The sequence below is a fragment of the Lissotriton helveticus genome, chromosome 5_1 (genome assembly GCF_964261635.1).
Source record: "Lissotriton helveticus chromosome 5_1, aLisHel1.1, whole genome shotgun sequence".
In the NCBI taxonomy this organism is placed as follows: Eukaryota; Metazoa; Chordata; class Amphibia; order Caudata; family Salamandridae; genus Lissotriton; species Lissotriton helveticus.
Genome location: NC_136065.1, coordinates 459,522,154 through 459,546,343, shown reverse-complemented (window position 1 = coordinate 459,546,343; position 24,190 = coordinate 459,522,154). Strand labels below are relative to the sequence as shown.

The following is a 24,190-nucleotide window of genomic DNA, read 5'->3' as shown; positions in this document are numbered from 1 at the left end:
CCGCAATGCAGAAAGAATGTGATAGCATAGGTATACAGTGGTACTCAGCTCTCGACACATCAAAAAGTTACTCAAGACTTACTGAGCAGTGATCAGGAATTAGGTAACGAGCTGTGATCAACTGTGAAGAGGCAGTGCTTTTAGACTTAACAATAAAGTAATGTTACTATCTTCCTCAGGAAAGTTCTGCTACAGTGAGAATCCACACACATTTGAAGGCTAGAATGCGAAAATATTTGTACATAGGAAAGCAATGCGAGCAGCAAGTTAAATAATGTAACACATCCTGTATTAACGTGCCAGCCATTTTTGTTTCCACTCGAAATTATTGGACAAAAAACTGACAAAATATTTTGTATGAAACGTCATTTATTTTTTCCAGTCAAACATACTTTAGCAAAATTGTATTTGTTTTTCATAAATTCCTTTTATGAATTTCAAGTTAATTGTTTCATCTGTTTAGTAGCACTGTGACTCCATTTACAACTGGAAGAAAGGTGTCCACCACTCTGTGGACCTTTGGGCAGCGGATAGGGTCTGTGTGCCGGTGTTTTGTTTTAGGTGGGTGCACATTAAACCAGGACCTGGCAAACATGAACACAGACAACATTGTATAAATCATGTGGGGAAAGGTTTGTCTATCCCTATCAGCTTCTCCTCCACTGACTGGTAAGTGATCTCTTTCTCAGGGCACAAGTCCACTTCAGCAATGGGGCAGAGAACAGCACAAGCTGCAGAACCGGCTGGAGGGGGCAGGATTACATATTCACTCACAGTGTGCCTTGTTCACCGGGTGAGGTATCTCTTTAAATTCTTAACCACACTTTAGTTCCATGGACTGGTATCAGATTGGACATCTTGTGTATAAGGGTCTCTCACTTGGTATCTACATAGATGCATTTACTCAGTGCCCCGCATCTATATTAAATGAATGCTGTTTGCATGCTGTAAGCGCTAAAACAATCAATGCAGCTTCTTACTATGGGTTTGATTTTGACATAAGTACTTTAAAGTCTACTTTGAACTGTTGGCAATAAATATAGACTCATTTTAAAACATTATTCATTATTACATGTATAGGTAGCAATGCAAGTAAATACAGGCATATACTTTTCCCTTAGAAGCAATGTCCAGTGCAAGTGGCACAGAACCCCGTGATATCATGCTTCTGTTGCTGTTACAGCAGCTCACCCCTTTGTTATGTGATGATGTGGTTGCTGTAATAGCAGACCACTTCCTTGTTATAGTAAGCTGGTGCTGCTGTAATAGCACACCACTCTCTTATTGTGTTATGATGTTGCTCCTGTATTAGTAGAGTTTTTTGTTTTGTTTGGGGCACTGGCGTAACAAAACTTTAGCCCCTCCCGCAAAGTACAGGTAGGAGGCCCGCCCACACTCTGGACCCAATCAGGAGATCTCAGGCCAGGGCCCCGCCGCCTGTGCACATTGCCAGAGGAGGTCCCCTGGACCTCAACCCACCCCGCACCGCAGGGGTTCATATTACGTCATTGGTTTGTGGGTTCCCTAAATCTAACCTATGGAGTAAATCAAGTCTCCCTTAGTTGAACAGTGGCCTGGCCAATATGGTGAAAAAAAGCAGATTTCAGGTTGCAGACATGGGAACCGCCTAAGCCAGACTTAAAAGTTGCAGTTTTGAAAACATATTTTGTATCCAAGCTAGACTTCTGATACTCAAGTTGATAATGTTTGCTCCACTTCCTCTAGGGTACCTGATAATAATCAGGGGTCTGTGCTCGGGAGGCCACCACCCCATCTGCTTTCCACAGTGATCGCTTGGAGACGACCCTGCCGCAGTCCTCACACCTCATGTGTGATCCAAGGAGATCACTGATTTCTTCTTCCTTCCTCCGCCATTTGGAAAAGACACCGCCCTGGGATAGGCCTGTAGTGCAAGAGCCTGCTAGTCACACTTGTCCTTGTGCAAATTTCAAACCTGTGTCTGAGAATATACATTTTCATATATTTTGTAGAGTTTAGATCCAATTTAAATCCTTTTAAAAATAGGGTTTTCTCTGTTATTCAAATGATCAGGAAATTCCTTCAACCGCAAAGTCATCTAGATCACTCATGGAAATAATGTCGTGTCTCCGGGAATCATATGAATCTGTATCAATGCTGTAAGGGCTGGAACTGTAAGAGTTACAGACTGGCTCGATATAGGGATGCTTCTCTAGAAAGTCCCTAGTTTCAAGATCTTGACCCCAAGTGTCTCTCTTTTCTGTCTTTAACTGCTCCTGCATTAGTACAGCAGGTGCTGATAGCTGAGACGAGGACCTTGCAGGTGGCAGGGAGGTGACGGACATTGGAATGAAGCTGGGACACAGTACATAAGGGCTGTTCAGGACTTCCATGGACGAAGCTTGAGTGAAATTGCCATCAGACGTAGGAACAGACACTTGAATGTACTTGCCAGTTTCAGGGTCAAAAAATGTCTTTAGTTGGACCTGAACTGGTACATCCACTACAAAGTATTGACCCGAATCTGGATCTTGAAGAAGCTTCCGTTGAGTCAAAGGGAACTGGGATACAGGAGTTAGTGAGTGTTCCCCCTCATCTCTCAGAATAGTTGGGTCTTTGTCTAGCGACTCTGATTTGTAATGGACCAGTGCTGGCACAGAACTAGTCAAACTTGAGTGAGATGGAGCCATTGGAGAGGGCACTGTCAGGACTGGCTCAGTACCATCAATGTATGCCTTCTTCTGCTGTGCATCACTCTTTCGCCTCTTACTTGCAAGCCGCTTGGCACGTCTCATTGCTTTCTCTGTTTTAGGTGGGACTGTTGGTGGCTTTGCTATCATATTTTCACTGCTTTGTAAAAGATGAGGTCTTTCCTTTCCCTCTATAGTGCCTTCATCATGGTTCAATATCATGGTTTTGCAATCTGCTTTGGCTAATTCTTCTAAAGGTTCTTTCACCAGGGTTGGTTCTGAAAGACCTTTCAAGGACTCTTCTTTACCAGCAGGACTTGAAAAGTACTCAGGAGCAGAATTTGCTTTAGTACACCCTAAGCTTGATGTATTCTCTAATACATTGCTTGTTTGTAAAGAGTACATGATTGTTTCAGACATTGGAGTTGTTACAGTAGAGTATGCAACATCTTCTGGATATTCAGTTGAATCAACAAAATGTGGTAAATCCTCTGAAGTTGCGCTTGCAGGAGAATGAATGCAGTCCTCAAAATCTGGGCTGGTTACAGGGGATGCCATGACTTCAGTGTTCATTGCAGTCTTCACGTTGGACCCACGCCTGTTTGACACTGCATTCTCTGCTAAGGATTGTATCCTGTACTCTGACTCAGAACTTGGCGCAGAATAAAACAACCCATCTTCTAGGCTTGTTGAGGACTCTAAGGAAGTGCTCCTGGCATGTATGATTGCAGGGGCTTCCCTTATTATAGGCCTGCCTTCAGATTCCTTGCTTTTGCTAGTCCTGCTAAATAAATGGCCAATATCAAGATCATCATCTAGCAATCTGGGTAGTGAATAACATCGGCTGTCCAGTGTTAGAGGGCAGATGGTTTCTGATTCTGGCTGTGAAAGTTGCTTCATGATCCTTCTAAAGGCCGACCCCAGACCAGAGCTGTTCACTTTATTAGGAGCTGATTTTTGTAACTTTTGTTTTGTGTTTAGATCTAGCGGTTTCTCTCTAACGTTCTTGGTGGCTTTGAGCTCTCTAAGTGCCAGCCTTTCCTTAGAAGACTGCAATCCTCCCTCCCACTTGCAGCTGAGCAAGCACTCTTCAGAACAACTTCTGGGCAGTGGAAGCTTCACTGCTTTTGTGACTGATGAGGACTTGCCCCGGTTATCTTTAATTTTGAAGAGATTGGGCTTAAACCATGTGGAAGGTGATTTTTGGCTCTCTCCTAAGTTTGCAGAGTTAGCCTTACACCTTTCAGGCAAATGCTCTCTGATCATATTGCTTTCTTCAGGTTGATTCAGAAGGCTGTCGTTTATATCCATCTGGCTTTCTCTCTTTGGTCCTGTACTCCTTTCCTCTGATTTAGGATTACAAGTACTCAAAGCGTAGTACTGCAGTTCCTCTTTACACACCTCTTTATTTGTTGCAGCACTTTCAAGTATATCCTTAGCATGCTTCTCACTAGCATCCACCTTTTCCATGACTCTGGGGCTCTGTTCCTCTGGTGGGTGTTCTTCAAAGCATAAATAAGGTGATTTTGAAGCTATTGCCCTTTTGCTGTCTTTCTCATCATTACTCTGCACTGAAGGTGTCTTTTCTTCACTGTCAGATGACATTCCTTTGGGTGAGAGGGGATCAGATGCTAAATATTGGGGGAGACAGATAATTTCCTGCTCAACACTTCTTTGAGGTTCATAATTCTGTACCTTGCACTGGGGTAAAAGATGCTCATCTTTGTTCTGGCTTTCCATGTCTCTGTGTGTAAAAGCATTCTCTTCATGATAAAGATGAAGAGATTGACATCTTTCTTGTTGTTGGTGTTCGCTAACAGTGTTTTGTTTTTTATTTCTTGTTGTTTGCTTACAGAGTCCTTCTTCAATTATTGATATATCAGCCATTGACTGTTCAACAGTTTGAGGCCTTTCACTCTCTTGAACAGTTTGTGGAGAGCTTAAAGTGAGGTAATTATCTGCTAAATGTCCACTGAGTTCAACTTCATTGTCTTTTTCAATGTTTCTTGAATTTTGTTCAACAAATAGATAGGAGAGTTTTTTCTTCCTTATGGGTACCGTAAGGCTTGATTCCTGGTAATCACACTTGAGGCTTATGAAACTATCAATTTCCATCTTTTTGCCTTCTGATTTTCCATTATCCATTTCATTTTCTGAAAGGCCTTTCTCTAACTTTGGTTCCTTCTCTTCTGTTTCTTTTTCTAGATTCTCCCTCAGGATCATTTCTTCCTCTAAATTAGGAATCTTAATTCCTTCCCATTCAGTGTCCTCTTCTCCCTCTTTTTCAGTGTTGTGTTTGTTTATTATAGTTTTATTCTTCTCAATACTCTCAAGATTTTCCATTATGATCTTCTTCTCAAATTTCTCTTCTTCAAACTTCTCAGTCTCAGCCTTCTTCCTCTCAGTTGACTTCTTTTCCAGTTTCTGCTTCTCCATTTTCACATTTTCAATATTTTCCTTCTCACGTTTTTGCAACTCTTTCTCCTGTATTCTCTCACTCTTTGCCTTATCTCTCTCAAGTTTCTCCCTCATTTCTCTAACCTGGTTCTCTGTCTCTTGTTTCTGCTTCTCACTTTTCTCTATTCTCTCCCTCTCCAGTTTGTCCCTCTCCATTTTCTCCAGCTTTTCCCACTCTAGCTTCTCCCATTCTAGCTTATCCGTCTCCAGCTTCTTCTTCTGAATCTTCTCCATCATCTCCCTCTCTTGCTTTTCCATATCCAGCGTTTCCCTCTCCAGCTTCTCCTTCTGTAGCTTCTCCTTCTCAACCATATCCTTCCTTTCTATCTCCAGCTTCTTTTTCTCCAGCCTCTCCTCATCCAGCTGGTCATTCTCTATCTCTCCCCTCACCAGCTTCTCATTCTTAATTTTTTCATTGTTCAGTTTATCCCTCTCAAGTCTATCCCATTCGAGATTTTCTTTCTCCTGATTTTTCTTCTCTTCACCTCCATCAATCATTTCCTTCTTTAGCTTCTCCTTCTCCAGTTTCTCCCCCTCTAGCTTCTGCATCTCTGCAATCTTATCAGTCATTTCCCTCTCCAGCTTTTCCATTTCTAGCTTCTTCAACTCCAGCTTTTCTTTCTCAGTCCTCTTCATCTTCTCTTTCTCCACTTTCTCTCGCTCCACTTTTTCCATGTCTAGCCTCTCTCTCTGAAGTTTCTCCTTATTCAGCTCATGAGTCTGGCTATCGATCTTTTCCTTCTTCTGCTTCTCCCTCTCAAGTCTGTCCTTCTCCAGTGCCACGCTTTCTACCTTTTCTTTTTCAAATTTCTCTATCATTTCCCTTTCCAGTTTATCTATCTCCGTCTCTGAATTGTCCTTTTCCAATTTCTTCTTTTCAAGTGTCTCCCTTTCCAGCTTCTCTTTCTCAAAGTTCACCATCTTCTGTTTCTCCTTCTCAAGCCTCTCTCTCTCCATAGCTTCTTTCTCTAGCGAATCCTGCTCCATCTTTTTTATCTGTTCCCTCTCCAGCTTCTCTTTCTGCAGTTTCTCCTTCTCCATATTTTCTCTTCCCAGCTTCCTCATCTCTTGCTCTTCCTGCTTCCATTTTTCAATCTGTTCAAATTCCTCCTCCAGCTTCTCCCTTTCCAGCTTCTCCTTCTCCAGCCTCTCCAACATCTCCTGTTCATATTTTTTTCTCTCCAGTTTTTGGAACTCAAGCTTTTCCCACTCCAGCTTCTCCTTTGCAAGTTTTTCCATTTTCTCCTTCTCTAAATACTCTCTCTGTAGCTTCTCCCACTCAGCCTTCTCCCTCTCTATCTTCTCCATTTTTTCTCTCTCCAGTCTCTCCTTTTCCAGCTTCTCCTTCTCTTTTCTCTCCTGCTCAAGTTTTTCTTTTGCAATTTTCTCCCTCTCTAAGTTCATCCTCTGTCGTTTTTCCCTCTCCATCTTCTCCTTTGCAATCATCTCCATCTTCTCCCTTTCCAGTTTCTCCTTTTCATTCTTCTCCTTCTCAACTTTTTCCTTCTCAATCCTCTCCTTTCTAATTTTCTCCCTCAGAATTGTCTCTCTTTCCTGCTTTTCATTTTGCTCCCTTTCAATTTTTTCCCTTATAAGTTTTTCCCTCTCCTGCCTCTCCAACTTCTTTTTCTCACTCTTCTCCCTCTCAATCTTTTCCCATTCCAACCTCCTCTTCTCTGTCTTCTCCCTTTCCAGTTTTTCATTTTCCTGCTTCTCCTTCTGTTTCTTCTCCCTCTCCAGTTTTTCTTTCTCCAAGTTCTCCTTCTCTAGCCTCTCCCTCTCAAGTTTGTCTTTCTTCAGCTTTTCTTTCTCTAGTTTCTCCTTTTCTAGCTTCTCACTCTCTCGTTTCTCAGTCTCTACCTTCTCCATCTCCAATTTTGTTTGCTCTTGCTTCTCTCTTTTCTGTGCCTCCCTTTCCAGTTGGCCACTATCCAGCATCACCCTTTCCATTTTCTTGGGCACATTTTCGATCCCTTTCTTTTTCTTGTCCACCTTTCTATTGTCTGTCTTTCCATTTTCTACCCTATCATTTTCCAGCCTTCCATTTTCCCTATTGCTGCTTTGTTCATCTGGGATTTTTAAGAGAGGAGAGGTACTGTAAGTGCTTTTAACACGTTTTCGAACATCCTTAAGATTAAATAGCAAACTTGAAGCCTTGGACCTATAATTCTCCCTTGATATATCAACTGAAGTTCTTGTCTCATGTTCTCTCATTGCTGGAATATCTCCAGGAGGGGGAGTTATAAGCTCTAGGTCATCATCTAGCGCTTCAATGATATGTCTCCGTTGTATAATAGGTGTCAACAATTTTGTGATATTAAATGAGGGGCTAATCATTCGGGTTTGACATTCTTGCTTTGTCACTTGTACGGTGTCTGCAAAAGAAGCGGTAGCGGTTGCTGGTCTACGAGACACCCACACATTCTCTTTGGCCTTAACATTCACATTTAAATTTTCTTGCTGTACTCTCTGTTTTACTTTTCCTTGCCTCCATGGTGGATTTTTGTTTCCATGTTCATATTTTTGTTCTGGCCTTAAAGAATTGCTCATAGATGGAACTTCGTGGGAAGTAGAGGTTGATGCACTTGAATCATTTGCAACAATATGGTCTTGTTTATGTACCCTGGTCCTATTTCTGAAAGAAGGTGATGACACATGTTCCGTTGGGATTGCAGCGTCCCATGGAAAGTCTGTTTTGATTTTGCTTGAGGATGGTAACAAAGATGATGGTGATACTACATTTCTGAGGACATCTTTTGCTTGGTGTGAATCCATGCTATTAATGCTGCTTGACGTCGATAGTGGTGCATTTGTTTCCATCAAGCAGTCCTCATTCTGATTGTCAAGCGTTGTCCTTTTGAAATGTGTTGTTGACTTCAAACACTCATCTGTGGGGACCCCAACGTCTCTATTTAGCATGTTGTTCTGGTTGTTTTTTGATGCTGATGACAAACTCCCCAGGTTTTCTGTAAGAGTCCGCTCCTGCATTGGGATAAATGCTCTTTTGTCCTTTGGCGACACTGAGAAAGGTGCCTCAGTTAAGACTTCCTCCTGGCTTGCAGACAAAGCATGGTGTCTTACCGGGTCTAATAAAGAAGATGGCGATGCATATTCTCGCTCACAGTTCTTAGCTGTCTTTGCACATGTGGATGGGGACCTCCCAGCAGATAATGAGGCCTCATCCTTCATACAGACCCAATTTTCATTGTTATAAACAACATCCATTTTACCTGCTGGATCTGAAATAGTTTCGACTGGTAACACTCCTTGTTGGGTTATTATACTGCTGGTTAAGAATGACTGTGAAGGTGAAGATGTCTCCAAGGGAAGTCCATTTTCCTGGTTCCTAGCTGTGTGACTTTGACTTAGTGTGTGCAGTACTGGTAATGATGGAATCTCTACAATGGCCTCTTGCTTCTGACCCCTAACAACCTCACTGTTACTTGATGATGAGGCTTGATGAGACTCCACCAAAATACCCTTCTCTGAGGTCTTGGCAACAGTCCTGTGAATTGATGTGGATGACACTGTTACAGAAGTAGAAGAATCAGTCAGAAGGGTTTCCCCCTGGTTATTGGTTATGGGTCTGTTAATTCCTGTGGATGCTGGTGTTAAGGTTGGAGGAGCTACCAATGGGACCTTTTTTTCTTTGGTTTTAGCCATGGTTCTCTGGCTTGACAAAGTTGATGCTGATAAGGAGGGAAGCGCCTCTTCAAAGAGCTCCTTCTTTGTATTCTTGAAAATGGCCTGATCGCTTGATGTTGATTGCAATGATAAAGAGCATGGGGTCTCCATAGGAAGCTTTCTTATCTGTTTTTTAACTAAGGTACCGTGACTTGATATTAATGATGAGGGTGAGGATGATGATGGTGATACTGCTTCCAAACACACCTCCTTATCTTGGAGCATGTCCAGTGTCCTTGGCTGGTGGGAAGACGATGAAAAATGTGATATTGGATTAGCCTTTATTAGGTACTTGCTCTGCTCGTGTATCCTTTTGCTGTATGATTCTTCATAAATGGATGTGTGGGTGCGTTCAAAGGGTTGCATATTTTCATAACCTTCGATGATAATTTGTTCATTTATCCATTCTGCACAGTCCAGTTTCTCAACCCTTTCTTTGTGGTGATCAGTCCATGTCTTAAAAGCACTGTTCTCACTATGCAAAAATGTGATTTTATTTGTTGATTCCATCCCTTCCTCAGTCTGATGTTTCAATGGCTTTCTATGGGTGCTGTCTTGGAGTGACCCTGGGGCCTGTGAAGTTGATATCTCGATAGGGCTGAAGCTATCATGGGCAGAGTGAATCCAGTTCTTGGCAATTCTGCTTTTTTGAGCATTGTATTTTTCATTGAGCCAATAATTTTCTTGACATGTGTTAGAGAACTCAGGCAGGTCCTTCTGGGTATTCAGAACTGCAGAGTGCCCTGTGTCACCCATAGAAGGCCCTTTACTTTTTTGGGAACTTTTTCTATGGGACAGTTGAGTTTCAGGTGCTGGACACTCATTTTCAATATTGTCAAATGTCCTAATTAAGGAGGATACTTTAGACTTCTGGTTGTGCTTCCTCAAGTCAGGCACGGAGAATTCTATGATGCTTGGTTTATTCAATTTATTTTTCAGGCCCTTTGGTTCCTCCTTAAGACATTTTGGCGTCTGCTGGAATGTGGAAGCCCATTTGCTATGCTCATTGGCCCTAATGGACAATTTGTTAAGGAAGTTGCTTCTACTGGTGGCATGGTTCAGCTGGTTGAGCTTTGTCAACTGCTGGGCCTTGTCTGGTGATCCTATAGGATGCAATCCATTCAGGGCTTCCTCTTCAGCCACACATAGGCTCCTGAAGGCTCGGTCTGTCAGGCAGCTGACCTCACGGTCTGTATCATCCATGATTGAACCACTGCTCGAAGAGTCACCCAAGTTATTACTGTGCTTCTTGCGTCTTGGCATACTGAGCCTGGAAGGTGGTTAGGAGATTCTGTGAAAGTCTAAGGTGTAAGCAGATCAAGTTGTATGTGTTCTCCCCCTAAAGTTTTCACTCTCGCTGTGACTTCTTCATGCTTGCTTTCTCCGGTTACAGTTTGGCCTTCAGTTTCTAGGAGAAAACGAGAGTACAGTTAGTTATCATATCCTCTTATGCGTCTCTAAATCATTTTATGAAATTTTAAATCAGAAGCTTTCATACTAAAAAGTAAAGGTTTTGGTATATGCTCATGTGGCACCACTGTAATAGCTACTGACTAAACCCCACAATCTCCACAGAAGAGGCCCTTTCTAAGTACAATGCAGCATGATCGCCTCATAATAACTTTTTTATTTAATTATTCCATACATCGCCTTATAGTCACCCTATCCAAATATTTAGATTGCCGACATTTCTTTTGCAAGCAGGTATATTATATGAGAACAGTAAAACTGTCAAAAATATGGAGTCATACAGACCTGGGAACAAATGATAACTATGACTGCAAATCTGATTGTTGCACATTTCACTGTTCATGTATCCTTTTGGGGAGTTGAGGTAAAGTCAACTAGGTGTGGAAGATTTGTTTTGCATTCACAGTGCAGGAATAGTGCAATACCATTCACAGAATGTTTGGCATTATCACCAGGAAAAGGTTGGTGATAATTGAATTGGAAAAGTGAAAAAGGTGTGTGGTAATGTGACAAGTGCCCGTAATGCATCATTTCCAAGTGATGAATGGGAAGGGCCCAATAATAAACTCACTGGTTTAATGAATATCAGGGCAACAGCGGTAACTGCATTACTAGCAGCCAATACCATCATCATATGTAGACATTTTCTGTTAATGCTGGCGTATAGCTTGAGTTGTTTTCATGACTACCTAGTATTTCCGCATCCTCACTCAGTCAACTTTTAGTTTTATAGCACTTTTTAACTGTTTATGGTATTACTGTCACAACTCCTGGTAATTTCAGCAGAATCTAAATGATTGTCAAAACTGTGAGGTAAAGCCCAGTACAATGGGCATGTGAACTGTGTTTTTTCACTCCAGATTTACCACCATTCACTTAATATGTGCCATTGTGTCAAAATGACTTTATTTGTGAAAAGGAGGATCACAAAAACTCAGAAATTGTGTAGGGAAGTTCCACAACCCAAGAAATTATGTACATTGCTCCCAGAAAGTATCATATACATAGTACCGCAACATTTGACTTGGGGCAGGGATTGACCTCAGATTGTACCTTTGGCTTCGAGAGCTAACCTGGGGTCTTCACCTGTTGGTCTCTCCTCTGCTTGGGGTTTTCGATATTCTCTGTACCTTCTGTTCTCCTGGGCAGGCTCATTCACCTCTGAATGTCCCTTGTTGGCAGGTGGTTTCGCAGGTGATGCCTCAGTAGTAGGAGGAGTTGTCCACATCGTCCATTGCCTCTTCCCCGGGATCCTCTGTACTCTCATCTAGGGATATCAAACCACCGTAGATTGCGGCTCACTTATTTTTTTAAGGGTTCAGGAACTTCCACCCCGGGGTGTTGGTGTCGGATGAGCACTTGGTCTCTGGATATTATCGGGGTTCCCTGCCATTCCAGTTGTAACTCACCTGTTCATTTGTTTTTCAACACCATTGTTGGGTTACGGTTAAATCTAGAATCTTCGGGCAACATTCAGGCACCAGCAGGATGCTACCTCAGGATGGCCTCCAAAACATCATAGCCATTGGAGATCAATTGGTGGTACTATATGGTGTGTTGCAATACATACGTAGAACGTGATGGAGACTCCGCTTTTAATTCTTCTATTGGTCCACTGCGATTCGTATTGCCTTGTTAAGAGTAGCATAAAGTTCTCCATATCCTAGTTAGCTTGGGGCCATTGGGGCGTGACATCCGGTGCTTGATTCCTGAGTGGTGTAAGAAGTTACTAAGCTCAGCCATTTGAAAAAAGGACCCATTGTCCATCCTAACCTCCATTTTAAATCCAAACGTAGCAAAGGTTATCTCCAGAGGTTGACGTATTTTTCCCATAGAGGTTGAGTTGGATGCCTCAAGGGTGTACGTTATGGAAATGTCTGCCCCCTCTGGCCTGTAGTAGTGTAGTGCCCCAGATTACCCCAGGGTACGTCAAGGGTGTTCCTTCCATGCAATTCTGCCCCCCTCTGACCTGTAGTATTCTAACGCCTCTACATGCCCCTTGGGTGACTCAAAGGTCCTTACCTTTTTGTGAAGATCTTGGTCTTAAAATAAAACTCAAACAAAGCATATTTTTTATAAAATTGTTGTGGATCTCCTTTTTGAGTCATGTGTCAGTTATTGGTCAATGTGTGTGCAATAAATGACTCTGTGTTAGGCCTAAGACTACTCGCTCACATTACCACTAATAAAGCACTTTGGGTTTTACATTGAGACCTGTTCACTTTTGGGTGAATCTCTTGACTCTGTGCATGGTATACTCACCTAGTGGCATACCACATACAGAGCCAGCTTCCTACATAACCTTAACTGCTTTACCACACTACTACAAAAGAGAGTTAGTGTTATAATGTTTGTCTCTGTAAACCAATAAGGGTTGCATGGACTCTTTACACAATGTACCTTGTTTTAGTCCACCATATAAAGAGCCAGCTTCCTACAATCCCCACTCCCTTTTCCTCTCTCTCTCTCTCTCTAAATGTCCTCTCACATCTCTGCAAAACAAACTTGCCGTTGTATATGAGATGATCAGGAGTTATACATAACAAAAATCAATAATCACAATACTATCCCTATGCTCAGTCAATACTGAAAGTTTTGCTTGGTTTTAAGGATTTTATTTTCATTAAGAGGTTTATTTAATTTTCTTTATCCAATTAGTCGAAAAGGCATAAACCAAATTACAGAATTGATAGTGAAATATTCGTTAGAACAAGTCATCAAATAAGAAATACAGCATGATCCATAAAGGAATGAATCCCTATTCTAAAGAATGGGGTTAAATGGGTGTTAGGACGAACCCATAAACAGTTCAAGTTCAAAAGTCAAGAGTGAGAGTGATCATGAAACTCATTTTCGATCAATATTATCAGCTAAAACTTCCCATAAAGGGAAGTTTACAAAAGCAAAATAATCATGCAGCAGAGGTAGCAACTGCAATCAGCAAAACAGGTCTGGTAGGATTGCGAATCAGCGTTCACATTCAGCACAAAACCGTTAACTTCAGGGCGGACAAGAGAGTGGAAAGTATCAGGAAAAGCAATGGCAAAGAGTGTAGGATAACCTACTCTAGGAACATGGATTATTAGGAACAGCTTTGAAAGAAATGTTGCAGTTCATTCTGTATATTCTCCTCCCATTCAAACAATGGGCTTTAGAGTCTTTTTGATAACAGTCTCATCTTGTCCATTCCCATGTTCCTTCACACTAAGCTTACAAAGCATTTCCTTGAAATATGAAACAATATCTTTAAACTGAAATTACGTATGAGACCTTCTGAGTTTTAGAACTGCGTACCTACATATGTATATTGCTTTGTATAAACATGTATAATAATTATGTTTATAAATATTTAGCTATTTGTTAGTTCTGCTTACCAAATGAACATATTACTTTTGGTTATATTATTCTATGTTTAACATGTATATAGGTGACTGCTTGGATAAGCAAAGGTTTTATCAAAACTATTTATCAAGAGTTGCTTCACTATTGAATTACAAAACACAAAAACAAAAGAAAATGGCTTAAAATACAGCAACACCGGAAAGCCTGAGTCATTAAATAAAACTTAAATCTACATATATTACCTTACTTATACATAAATACCTTCCATGTACCTATGTAACTTCATATTTATTACTTTACTGCTAATTCAGCATCTCCAATACACTACCCTATTTCTCACCCTATACCTCTCTCAATATATCCTCTACCACCACTCTCTGACTCATCCCAAACCCCATTCTACTACTATGATACCCAAAATAACCCTTTCTAGACTCTTCCCTCCTTGCGTCTCAAACCTCCTTTACTATTCAGATCTCCCAAACAAGCCTTTCTAAACCCTTCCCTCTGACTCTTCGCCCCTCCACCTCCCCTTCACTCGTCCCAAACCTCCTTCTACTGCTGTGAGCTCCAAATAAAATACACTTTCTAGACCCTTCTCCCTCTTCTATCCCTCCACTATCCTTTTCAATCAAACTAACAAACTAACATGTGCACAGCTCAAATTAATTTCATATTTCACTATACTAATTCCCCACTGATCCTGTTTGAGTTACAGAGTAGCGTGTTACGCTTCAACACCTCATCAGTGGTAGCAAGCGCTATATAAATGCAAACCCTTCCTTCTCCTATCCCTCCGCTATCTGCAGGGTTACTAAATTCTTGTCCACACATCATTGTAAAAGCATATTGATTTAACTGGATTACCCAATTCGCAATTATGGCAGAGGATGCTGGGACATTGCCGTAAATAGATTGAAGAGTGGTGTAGGTCAGTCATGACCATTAATTCCCTACCATAAGTGACAGGTGGAAGCGGTGGTATGCCCATTTGATGGCCGACACCTATTGCTTGATTTGAGCATATCTTGATTCCATTTCTATCAGTGCCCTACTTGCGAATATAATTGGTACCCACTCCTCTCAGCCTTATTGTTGTATTAGGACATCAACCCAGGCTACAAAGCTTGTGTCCACAATTCTATATTTTTCTCGGGATGAAAGTAGGCTATTGTTTTGCCATGGAGCAGTGCTCATTTGATGTTGATAAATGCTTCTTCTGCACTACTTCCCCATGCCCAGTGGGTATTGGCCTTTTGTTAGGGCCCTCAGCGTTTCTGACAGCATGGCTAACTTAGGTATGAATCTCACAGAATAATTAGCCAAGTCTAGGAAGCTTTTTAATTATGTCACATTCAGCACGGTGTTTGCATTCTGGATTGCTTCCGACTTGTGTGGGTCCACCTTCAGGCCTCTAGAAAACACATAGCCGAAGTATTTGATCTGGTTCTCGAAAAAGAAGCACTTTCCTTTATGAAGAGTTAGGCCCTGATCTTTCAGTCACTGCAGCATCGCTCACAGGTGGTGCTGAAGTTCATTTAGAGTTGTCGAATATATGAGAATTCACACCACAAATTAGTGTGCTGTTCTTCTGTACAACCAAAAGAACACCTTACACTTAGGTCCACTAGTATCCACAAGTCTCGGGGATGCTTATTTCAAAGATGCAATAGCCCCCACCCACCTAGTGGCATGCTTCATCTACCAGCTTGCTCCTCGCTGGGTGATTGATGCAATACCTAACAGACTCCCAGAAACTAGGGCTATTTGTTGGCGACCCTTTTTCTTTCCCTCTGGCCCGGTGTTTGCCAGAGCTCAGGTTGCTGCCCTGATTTTGGGTGTTTGTAGGAATAGGTGGTAGACTGGGTAAATAAATGGATTAAAATTGACTATGGGAACTCCCGTATCAAAATGTATTCCTGGCGAGTGACCATGTCAAGTTTGAAAACAAGACTGAACCAACACAAACTTAGTAATGAGCCCTTGGTCATGCTCAAAAGGTTTGAATATAGGAGGATGTCGTCAACGAAATTCACAGTATCCTCCAAGCTTAACAGCATCTACCTGATGGCATTCTGGAATTCCTCCACTGATACCAAATAAAGTTGAGGCCCCTATGACCATGAGGGATACCCTTGGCATGGGCCATCAACTTTCTCAGGGCCGGACTGAGAACCAAAACCGGCCCTGGCAAAGTGCTTAGCCGCCCCCCCTGGGGGTGCTACCGAGCTCTTTGCCGGGTCGGTTTTCAGCCGATTTTGTTACAGGCCCTGTAACAAAAACGGCCCCAGGGCCCAAAACCGGCCCCCACCCTTGCGGCGCACCGGGGGATTGCCCGGTGCCCGCAACGGCCAGTCTGGGCCTGAACTTTCTTCAAGAAATCCAATTGAACCAGCCTTCCCAATTCCTTTTCCACTACTGGCCTCAGGTGGGAATGTTATCCATCTGTGCCTGAGGGCTGTGGGTTTTACTGTTTTATATATATGAAGCTTGATGTGTGTTTTTCTGGCACCCCAGGGCATGAAAGAGGCCTTGTAAGTACTGAATGATACCTTGAAGTTGCACTTCGTGTACTCATCAACCAAAGAAGATGAGACTAAAGTCTTCATGAGTATGGCAGCTTAGCAGCATACCTTCCCCCTCAAAGGTGTTGTAGAATCAAGATTGGCTCTTTGTGTGTCCATTCTGAATTGTCGCTTCCATGATGCCAGCTAGCACTAGGGGTTGTTGCCCCCATAGGCGTAGAATGTAGTATTAGTAAAGGCTAGCGTGGTCAAGGTTTGAATATTTCTTATTGTTTGATGTTCATCACATTGACTGGTGCAACTGTGTCGATCAGCGCCTTCACTCACAGATCAGTTGAGGTCTTCGTTCGTTGTTATTGTTTTGCCTTGTAAAAGACATCAAGAAGATGTCTTCGTTTTTATACTGAGTCTACCTGTTGAGAGTCACGGTTTGTGTCAGTGATTCTTGAACATCCTCCTCTACTGAGAGATCATGCAGCGTCAGATTGGGGCAGGGTCTCCCTGGTGTTTTGATACTCCCTCCCCTGCTCCTCCATACACATGCAAAGTGGTTTCGCTTGCTGAGCATCGAGCACATCTTTCTCTCGGCGAGACATTTGGTGGTTGCAGTTGTCGTAGGCTGATGTTATCTCCCTTTGCAACCCTGCTGGCTGTCATAGTGGGGTCTGCCTTTTATTCCACCTACCACCTCTTCTTGTCCTGGTGCTCTGGCGAGGGCCACTTCAAATTTCTTCTGTCCTACTAGTGGAAAGTCTGATCTGGCCAGTATTAGTATGTTCTCCAGCCGTATTCCTGGCTGGCACAGGATCAACCACCTCAACACTGATGATTTGCAACTTGAATGATTTAAGCTTTAGGATCCTTGGCTTGATCGTCAGCAGTACAGGTGCCGGCCATTTCTTGGTGGCGGCATTGGTGGAGCTGGCAGAGCTTGCTGATCTTCTAGGCACATTAGTGTCCTAGTGTATTTTGTATCTTGGTTCCTCAGTGTCTTGGCAAGAGTTCTCAGAGGCGCTCTTTCAGTTTTCTTGGCCTCTATACTAGAAATGGTCACAAAAGTCTCTGCAAGCATTATGGGAGTAAGGGCTAGTGTATTGCCAGAAAGCGGCCACGTGGCAGAGCACGTCCCACTTTCCAGGACGTATTGTGCTGCCCCAGGATTGGTGTAGGCTTGAAGGCAGTTTTGCGCTGCAAGTCCAGAGTGCTGCCAGATAAGGAGGGGCTCTGCTGCAGGACTGGATTCCCTGTGACTCTCCCTGGCAGAACGGCGGGCTCCAATACCGCTGGGGCTGAAGGCTGATTTCAGATCACAGCCAGGTACAACTGTACAGGTATAACTTGAGGAAGGCAGGTAGGTGCTGAATGGGGTGTTGTGGGTGGGTAGCGGGGTCGCAGGATGGCTGCTTTCTCTGGATCTAAACCACACCTGTCTACACTGCCACTGTAATGGTGCCAGTCAGCACCAGATGAAAACAGCGCAAAACAGGCACATTTCTCACTCTCTAGAAGTGGACCCTGAGTGGTCCTGCTCCCGTTTATTTATCTCCTCCGTTGCACATAAAATGCAATGCGTAGGCTTCCTAACGTAGATGCCAGATGGCTCACTATACTCTCCTCTGCCCCCAAGTCTTCCCCACCCACCCCTGGAGTTATCTGTGCTCCTAGTCATTTATTGCAGAATGGGACACTGGGCTGAAAAAATGTCTCACTTGTAATTGGCCCCATAATCCTATAGGGCCAAGCACCAAACATCACAGTCCCTGTAAAAACAGCACCCATTCAACTCACCTCACTTGTTTGACTTCAGGTTATGGTATATGCCAGTGAAAAACGGGGGAGTACAGTATCACGGATGGGTCAGTGAAAAACTGGAAATGACAATGGTGATGTGGCCTACCTCGGCACACCCGTCCCATTCTCCCAAGGGCTGGAAGGAGTGGCAATGCGAGATGGGCAGACTGGTGATGAATCAGGCCCACGAGGCTGTCGTGTTGTGACTTACCAGGGCTATTTGGTGAGGCACGAGGAGACAGGAAAGAAAGTGCTTGTGTGAATCATGGGCTTTCCAACTAAAAGCATCAACCAATGACAGACTACTTGATAGCAGTATTGGAGGCTGTGCCACCTTCCCTGCACCTATAATATCTCACACCATGTGAATCAACACAAGTGACTTCCTGTGCCATGGCCCTATGCCACTTCAGCTACCAACAAAATAAATTATTCATCATGTACTTCTTTTAGAACCTGAAGGTTATAAACTACTGCAAACTGCATTTGTATCCACTGGCAAATCAAACACTGAGCCTGTATAAGCCCTGGCTAGTAAATATCTTAGTAAGTAAAAACACACATTGTATAACAACTATAATGTGTGAAATAAAGTAAAACATTCTCATTGGTAAAATAATCTTCGCAAACCAACGGGACATTCAAGAGCCCAGAAAAAAATGCAAAGCTGTTTTACAACATTGAGAAAACCAATGTCACTCCCCATTTAGGAGGTGGTTGGGGCAGAGATTGGACAGAGGCTACTGGCCACAATCGTGGTGATGAGGTTGTTTTCCACTATTGTTCTATCGCTCTGCAAACTAAACCAGGTGCATCCTTTCCACACATCCTTACATGACTCTAGGATAGCAAGGCCGAGCACTCAAAGGCTTCTCAGAGAAGTAGTTTAGGGGTCAACACCTTAGGATGGATTAGTCAACCAATAAACTCAAAAGCATATTGTACTTTTAGTTAAAAGAAAGCTCCTCAATCTCACAGCAAAATAAAATATTGCACCGTTCAATAAGGTTCTCAGTTACCCCGTTGTAATCCTTTTCGTTATCTTCACTGAGGCACATCACCCTTCAGTATCCCCCACCACTCGTTATTAGTTATCGAATGTCTACAGCCCTCGGTGTTTAGCGTGGGTATAGGCATTGATTAGGCACAGGTGTAGTTCACTCAAACACTCCCCACTGACTAGATGGAAAATCAGTTCAAACAGCTTAAAAAAAATTCGCGTTCACCCGGGCAGCTTTCGCCTAGTGTTTAATCTCTCACCACATTCATAGGCCTTATTTTTACCCGCCCACTGGCGATGCAGTTCTGGTGATGCGGGCAGATGCGTTCAGGATTCGTGTTCCTGTGGCAGTGGCAGTGGCTCTATTACTGCAGAGGATGCAGCAGCGTTATCACTTGGAACTTGGAACACAGAGTACTTGATGGAGACAGCATGGCAGGCTCAGACAGCAGCACTCATCTTTGGTAGTAGCAGCCTCACAGGCTGACCGATACTTGATCTTCGGTTCTGATATCAGTAGCGGCAGCACCAGTCTGCAAGGCACACAGCAAGATGCGGGATGGTAGGTGACACATTCATGCTTGAAACTTCAAAGCAGCAGAACTGCTCAAGGACTCTTTCACAACACAGGTCTGTGCTCACAATTTGTCAGTCTGCTTCTTCTGGGTGTTCCTCACACCAGGAACATGCAGGGATTCTCCCCCTGCCTGGACAGTCTCTCCTTTGGCACGGCCAGGCACTCTCCTTCTCCCTGCAGGCCTGTAGGCATCTAGGCTCGAGACAGACTCAGTTCCTCCAGCAGAAAGTGCAGGCGTCAGCTGATGTCCCTTTACCTCTGGGAGGCTGGCAAAAATGCAAACACCAGCTGTGGTCACACATCCATACTTCAAGTACTCACCAGAGGCCTCCCTTCTTTGGTGAAGAACTTGGAACTGTTACACAGTAAGGTGGAGTTCCATTACTATACTCATTTTCCTGAAGGGGAAGTGGATCCACTGTTTAATGTTTCAGAATCGGTTTGGGTTGGTTCACTTACAAATGTCTCTGAAAAACAGCCTGTGTGCAAGCTGAAGGCTCTCACAGAAGGTAGCAGTGATGATGGCATGCTTAGAAACGTATTAATCTTGAACAACAGAAACTTCAGTACTTTAGTCTCACCCCTCCCATCAACCAAATGGCACTGCTCAGGAAGAACTAATCAGCAGCCATCTTATAATTAGGGCCTCATTGAATTTCTAATGATAACCTTGCCTCCATCGTCTCTCATTCCAGTTTCTGGGTCTCCCCACTTCAGTCACAAGAATGTGGCCAATGCACTTTTACTGTCTGGGCAAGCTGTATCCATCCTCATTCTTGTACCATTCTAAACCAGAGACCATCAAAATGGATCCCTCAGGTCCCAGTAGTAAAACTCTCACCAGATACAGAGTCCTACTACCATGCATGTACTACACAACTATTGCATATATATTCATATTCTTCGCTCACGTGGAATGTCAGCACAAGTTCTGGGGTTCACCTTAAAGCCTGGACACCAGATGGATCAGAAGACCCTGCTCCCTCCTACCTCAGAGAAAATGGTCTGGAAATATTAAAGATTCATGAAAACTCAGTACACTGACACCACTGATTTGAAATGTAATGTGTAATGTAATGTAATATAAGATGGATTTGTAGAGCGCTGCTTGTCACACATACGGGTATCTAGGCGCTAACTTACCCAGTGCACGGACTGTAATCATATGCCTGCTACAAGAGCTGGCTTGGTGCAACCCTCCAGGACACAGAACAGTTTCTGGACCTTGTGTTATGACACACTTAGGACTCTACACACATGCTCATTTAGCATGATTGCAATGAAAAACAAAAAGTCAGGATTAAAGTTTCACATGCAGTCGGGCACTCAATGTAGTGGTACATGCCTGTTTACTATGCAGGGACAATGCTAATGAATAATAAAAAAGGGGAATACAAAATTTGCCACACACTCAGATAGCCCACATCCAAAGAAAGATGCAAGACAGTGTCAATGCAAAAACCAATCCATTCCATTTTATATGGTGCCTGCTCTCAAGATATCTGTAAATAAATTGTGGTTTCTAGCAGCTGTTCAGGCACAGTCTCGGCCCCTAGTGCTGAATTCATCTTCAGCAATTTTCATCTGGGACACAGAATGCCAATAAACATCATAAACCAAGGGAACACCATGACCAATGTCTGTTTCCATTTTCAAAGATAGGCTTCAATTCCTAAGCCTTGCAGATACCATGATGGAGAACATGGAATAAACCCAGTGGAGGTGATGGCTAACCCTTTAAACATATGGCATCAACATTTCGGTAATTGATGTCTAACACTATTAATTCCCTCCTCATAGAAACGTGCTGCACTAATACAATTGGGAACCATTATGCATAATAGTGATACTCGTATCAAGGCAAAATTTGCCCTGTGCTCTGGGCTGAAAAAACACATACCATCTGCCAGTTTGTGCTGAAGAGCACACAACTGCAGAAATTCAAAATAACATGGACACTGCACCTAAAAAATATCCCATAAAAGAAGATGATGATACATGCGTAGTGTGCAGGCTTTGCTATACTAACACAAGCACTATAAAAACATGGATGATGAGCAACCACTTAAAGCTCAAAATTACAAACACTGAGATCATGGCCTGTGGAAAACAGCAACAATACCCGTCTACTAACATATAGCCCAAGGAACTCAAATCCACTCCGGAAATATCAAGAGAAGTCAGAAACATTGGGGTAACCATACATTCAGACCTATCCTTGATACCACATGTCAACAATGACAAAAACAGTGCCTTCCACACAATGAAAACACTGTGTCCCATCTCCCATATCTTGGATACCAACAAAAACTACAAAATATGAGCCGCCAAACTCTGGAACTCGCTACCAGCCAAGGTTTGAAGAATTCATAAGCATACACACGTCAGAAGACAGTTGAAATATGACGATTTCGATGATAACTACATCATTCCATAACCCAGAACTCAGAAATATAATTCTACCTTCAAGAACAATCTATAATTTACATCCCACGGATATGTAACAAATTAACCGGCACACTGCTACCTATATCCAGGTAAGCAAAGCAGAGCTGGCCAATGGCCAATCTGAGTATTATACATTAAAGTTAATTCATATATAACCATTCTGGCCCACACTAATACTAATATCATTATACTCTGCGGTTGGAAGCTAACCGTATCTTAATCCTCTGACACTCAAATAAGACATATTAGCTATAGGTCTTGTTCATCACCCAGTACTGTGTCAGCCAATAAACCAGACATCACCAACTGATAAGACATTAAAAAACTGAAGAGATCTGTCACATACTGCTGGCCAATGGGAGGACTGTAATGTTGTCTACAACTGCAGTTCCCAACACACAAACACTATCCTAGGAGCATGTTATCAGAACTGCCGAATGCCGGGGTTGCTGAGTACAAAGGCCATCTAATAATGGTCCCACCTCATGCCTCTTTCTTCCTCCACCTTACTCTTTCTGTGTCTTATTTCACTCTTGTAGGATTCATTTTTAACACTGCTGTCTTTCTGTGTCACTCTTTTCCTAGCTTTTTTCCTTCTGTGACATCCTTCTTCTTGCTCGGGATCAGAGTTGGGTGATAAAAAAAACAAATGTCCCAGTCCCCATAGAATTAGCGCCAATACACACCGCCTGTGACCACTGAGTTAAGTTAAGCAGTGCCATGAATGGTACTCAAATATAGCCAACAATCTAGACACTATGGGGCAGATTTATGTCGGACTTGCGCCACGTTTACGCCGCCGTTGCATGACGCAACGGCGCGGAAACGTGGTGCATCCCTGCGACCTATTTACAACGTGACGCATCTAGGCAAATGCGTCACATTGTAAAGCCCTGCGCCACATGAAACCTGCGTCAGGTTTCATGTGGGCGTTCTGTCGCAGGGTGGGCATTCCCTCATAGGAAAGCCCCGTAAAACGGACACAGTGAAATCTACAAGATTTCACTGAGTCAGTTTTACGACGCTGCTGGGTCAAATCCTTACGCCTGCTTGAAGCAGGCATAAGGAGTGACGCACCACGTTATGTATGGGTGGCCTCTGTACATTGCAGGAGTTGCGTCGTACTTGCGACGCTACTCCAGCAATGCGCCGCCCGTACACACAAGATGCGTAACGCATCTGCCCTTCCTTGCACCATGGTGCGCCGCATTGTAAATGCGGCGCATCTGTGGTGCCGCAAGGTGGGAATTGCGTGACACATCAGTTCTGGCGCATCCCTGCTGATTTGCAGAGATGCGCCAGAAATCATAAATATGCCCCCTTGATTCACTAGGGATGTGTGAAGCCTTACATTCATGATGCTACATAAAAGGCGCTTGAACTATCCCTATAAACATACAGCAGCTGTTATGCAGAGATATTATGGTGTTTTCTGAAGGTAGGCAAAACAACAAAGTAACAGAAGAGCCGAAACAGACCCAATCCAAAGGTCGGTTCTGTATAGAGCTCGTGCACCCACCGAGTCCTGAAAATGTTTAGCAGGTAAATCATGCAACAACCATTATGTTAGAATAGATATTGTATTGTCAACAAAATGTTAAAGTGTATTTCTTTAGCACATAGTAGTTTTTCACCGTTGTACATCAGATTATATATCTGCTTTGAAAAGTATTAAAAGTGAGAGTTTTAAACATGAATTGAGAAACATTTCTGCCCCTGCACTGATGGAAATACTATTAGTGAATTAACAGGCAAATCAGTTGTTATGTGCACCCTATATGCATCTTAGATTTTTATTGAACCACAATATAGGCTTTTAAAACAATAACACAAGAGAAGTTTTTTATACACCACAAATTTTGAACTTGTGTATTTAAAGGTGCTCACATATGTGATAATGAACAAAAAGAATGCTCAGTGAAACAAAGTATGTGCTTGGGATCAAGCAGGGAAGGACAGATTAATCCTAAGTGTTCCAGTTTTATACTGTTCAGTTCAATGCAAGTCAGCTACAGGATGGGTGTCTCTTTCTGATATTAAAGATTAACGCTTTGACTTTAATTCTTGGGGGAGGAGATTAGAGTGTGGTTGAGCAGCAGAATCCAGATTTTATTTCTGCAGTTTAACATAGTATGGACGTTACCGAAGGCCATAAGAGTGCTTCACAAAAATAACTATTATGTTTTTTTCGGAACAGGGAGATTTTCTGGGCTTCACGTGATGCTAA

The 24,190-nt window shown here is 42.9% G+C and overlaps 1 protein-coding gene across 1 annotated transcript in view; it reads right to left on the bottom strand.

The window, feature by feature from the left end:
* Positions 1-351: 351 nt before the first annotated feature.
* The window catches only part of C5_1H10orf71 (chromosome 5_1 C10orf71 homolog), a 133,549-nt gene continuing 109,710 nt past the window's right edge, over positions 352-24,190 (bottom strand). Inside the window, exon 2 of the mRNA XM_078642709.1 lies at positions 352-10,218. Within this exon, the coding sequence (XP_078498835.1) occupies positions 2,049-10,073 (8,025 nt within the window). The 5' untranslated portion in view covers positions 10,074-10,218 and the 3' untranslated portion in view covers positions 352-2,048. The remainder of the gene's footprint in view (positions 10,219-24,190) is intronic.